General features: G+C 32.2%; 1 protein-coding gene across 1 annotated transcript; it reads left to right on the forward strand.

The window, feature by feature from the left end:
* Positions 1-6: 6 nt before the first annotated feature.
* On the forward strand, positions 7-3,829 carry LOC109863390 (fatty acid synthase-like; the record flags this gene model as incomplete). The annotated part of the gene is given in 9 exon segments (XM_020443648.1): positions 7-102; positions 188-364; positions 367-431; positions 974-1,154; positions 1,157-1,672; positions 2,410-3,147; positions 3,150-3,234; positions 3,393-3,645; positions 3,738-3,829. Coding segments are annotated over 9 exon segments (2,118 nt in total), but the record flags the coding sequence as incomplete, so codon positions are not given.
* Positions 3,830-3,903: the final 74 nt, after the last annotated feature.

Genomic DNA, 3,903 nt, shown 5'->3' on the forward strand with positions numbered 1-3,903 from the left:
GTTAACATTTTACGCCCCAACAAAGTTTGGGGATCGTATAGACATCTTCCGTTACCACAACTAAAACCAAAATTTGTACAGCATGGTTATGTCGCTCAGAGTGTATGTTCATATAAATTTATAAATTAATTTATGATATTTTCCTATTGTGTATTTTTTATTACAACAGAATTGATATTTGTTGTAGGTGCGAGGTGATTTGAGCAAGTTGCGTTGGGTTGAAGGCCCGATATCTCCTGATTACAAACAAGAAAATCTCGTACGTGTAGTTTACGCATCACTTAATTTCAAGGATATTATGACAGCTACTGGTAGAATTTCTCTGTATATACTTCTGAAAAAGGAGCAAGAAAAGTCGATTCTTTCCTAGGTTTTGAATTCGTCGGGTTCAAAGCAACTGGTGAAAGAATAATGGGAGTATCTACTGTAAGGTATGGAGAACACAAATTTATTAGTTGTTACAGTTTATATACAAAACAGTTATCTTCAATAATTCAATTTTTCAAGATTGAGCTGATGGATGTAATTCACAATTTTCCCCTGTTTTTTTCTAAGTTTTGACACGAGTTGCGCGACCTTATTTAAGCCGGAACATACAAAAAAATTTAAAGTTACTTGAATTTTAATAGTAAAAACAAAGAATCTATTTAAATATTATTCAGTTATGTGGGGCATTTCTTGTGCATGCGTATGTTCGTGCACCGCACATAATTTTTTATCTATGTATGGATAAAAATTAATTTTAGAGATTTTTTATAGATAGACCAAGTCAATGCTTTGACGTATGACTAAAAGCTACGCCAACTAATATTTTTTGTCATTGCTTTTCTATAAGAGTAAAATGCTACCGTGTTGTTTCGTGTCACGCGTAACGCATTGAATGTTTTGTCTACAGACTCCAAAGTTTACTGTTAAAACATAGAAAAACAATATGTGTATTTTATAAAGTACTACTGTAAGTAAACCATTTTAGAGGAATCACAAATCTTATTGTGGCTGATCCACGACTTTGTTGGATCATTCCTGACAAATGGACGTTTGAGGATGCTGCAACTGTCCCAGTTGCTTATTGTACGAGTTATTATGCTTTGTACACACGTGGAAAATTAAAGAAAAGAGATAAAATTCTTATACATTCCGGAACTGGTGCCGTTGTGGGCAATCTGCAATTTATCTCGCGCTTTTTGAAGGATGTGAAGTTTTCACAACTGTAGGAACACCTGAGAAACGAAAGTTTATAAGAGAAAAATTTCCTTCTATTCCTGAAGATCATATAGGAAATTCTCGAGACACCAGCTTCGAACAAATGATTAGTCAACAAACAAGAGGTCGAGGTGTGGACATCGTGCTAAATTCTTTAGCAGAAGAAAAACTGCAAGCATCTATTCGGTGTTTGGCAAAAGGTGGTCGCTTTTTAGAAATTGGAAAGTATGATTTACTATCTAACAATACTATAAATTTAAAAGAATTTTCAAAAGGCATTAGTTTCTATGGAGTTATGTTAGATAAACTATTTATTAGTACTGATGTATCAAGAAAAATAAATATTCGTAACTCGATAAACACTATGATTCAGCGTGGAGCGATCGTACCACTTGTAAGAGAAGTTTTTGAACAACATGAGATAGAAACCGCTTTTAAACATATGGCAGCTGCAAAACATATAGGAAAAGTAAGTTAAAGTAAACCTAAAATTACAATTTTCAAACAAAATGTAATACTGTGTATAGCAACTAAAGGTGGTCGCGTCATGCGTGATCGAGGTTGTATATTTCATATATACATTACTTAAAAAAATAATTATTTAGAATTAACATATAAACGTTTCAGTATACTTATATCGATTTACACTGTGGTTTTTCCCACCATAAATTTCAAATAAAAAAGATTAGTAAAAACAATCTTAGCAAAATGTTATTTAACTTTTAAGATTGCAGTAGAATTGAATATGTGGCTTTGCCAGATTATGCAGTTCCTGTTATTAATCTGCTATCGATAGTTCGATAAAGACAAATGCTATTTGGTGACAAAAACTTTCGACTTGATTATTTTGCAAACGGCTTTCAATGTTTTGCGATATTCTTGTAACCAACAATATCGTAGCCAACTCTTTACAAATTGTTATCAATTTATTTAATTATTGAATTAAAAATTTTAACCAATTACTGAATAAAAATGTAAAAATAAAAGCTACAAATAGTTTTGTGTCATGTGTCGAAAATATATTTTATTAATACAAATATTTTATTTTGTGTGTTTCTGTCTCAATATAAAGAACAGTTGAAATATAACTTTACTAAAACCTTTTAAATTTAGTAAAACCTTTAACTTTAAATATAACTATTAAATATAACTTTAAATATAACTTTTAAATATAACTTTATTAAGACTTTTTATTTTCACTTTTAGGTAATCATGAAAGTACGTACAAAAGAGGAAGATGTGGACGCTCCTATTCTCGCGTATCCTCAATATTTCTGTCATGAACATAAATCTTATATTATTTTGGGTGGTTTAGGCGGTTTTAGCCTGGAGTTAACTGACTGGTTGATTCTTCGTGGCGCTCAAAAAATTATACTCATTTCACGAAATGGTATAAAGAACGGTTATCAACAGTCAAGAGTAGAGTTATGGAAATCGTATGGAGTAAATGTGCAAATAATAACAGGCTTTAACGCATCTACTCATGAAGATTGTGCTTCGATTTTACGTTCTGCCAACAAATTAAGACCAGTAGATGCTATATTTAATCTCGCAGTTGTGCTAAAAGATAATATCTTCACGAATCAATCTCCGGAAACATTTGAAGAAACATTTCAGTCGAAAGCTCTAGCTACAAAGCAACTGGACGATTTGTCTAGAAAAATGTGTCCTCATCTGCGACATTTTGTGGTATTTTCATCTGTGTCGTGTGGAAAGGGAAATCCTGGACAAACTAACTACGGTATGGCCAATTCGATAATGGAAAGACTCTGCAAAAAAAAAGCGCAAGATGAATTACCTGGCATGGCTATTCAGTGGAGTGCGATAGGTGACGTCGGTCTTGTCGCTGACATGCAACAAAACAATAAAGAACTAGTTATCAGTGGAACATTGCAACAACGAATATCATCTTGTTTAGAATCATTAAACACTTTCTTAATGCAGAATCGAGACCGATTGTAAGCAGTATGATTGTAGCTACAAAATCGAAAGCTTCTGGAGATATTCTGCACGTTGTGATGAACATTATGGGTAAATATACAAATTACTATATTATAAACTCGTCTCTTTCTTTCTTTCTTTTTATCAACAATAACATTGATTTTTTATTCCATTATCAAATGGTACTTTTACATGTTTGTATATAAATTTTATACTTAACGCTCTCTCTTTGTCTCTCACATACATAGAATTAAAAACTTTAAAAGGAGTTGGAGAACATGTACTCTTGTCTGAACTTGGTATGGATTCTATGATGAGTTTAGAAATTAAGCAAACAGTAGAAAGAGAATTAAGTGTCTTTTTCACAATACAACAAATTCGCAATCTTACCTTTGCTAAGCTCAAAGAAATAGCTAAAAGAGATATGTACGACCAAAAGAATATTGAAACACAACTTGACACAAATAACTCGCAACATATAAAAGTCTTTAATCTTTTCCGGTTAATATCTGACTTAGATATATTTTCAAACATTTGTATAGAGCTCTCTACACAAGGAGAAGTAGGTAGAAACCAAGTATTTCTTTTGCTAGGAATTGAAGGATTTGCTAACGTATACAACTCAATAGCTTCAAAAATTAAAGCTCCTGCAATATGCCTACAACATAGTTCTATTAATCTTCCTGAATCTGCTCACTCTGTAGTACACTCAGCCACTGATCTTCTACCTGTATGTAGTCAAAGTTTTACATCTAGAAA

The sequence above is a fragment of the Pseudomyrmex gracilis genome, unplaced genomic scaffold, assembly GCF_002006095.1.
Source record: "Pseudomyrmex gracilis isolate BER0280 unplaced genomic scaffold, ASM200609v1 scaffold_4633, whole genome shotgun sequence".
NCBI classification, from domain to species: domain Eukaryota; kingdom Metazoa; phylum Arthropoda; class Insecta; order Hymenoptera; family Formicidae; genus Pseudomyrmex; species Pseudomyrmex gracilis.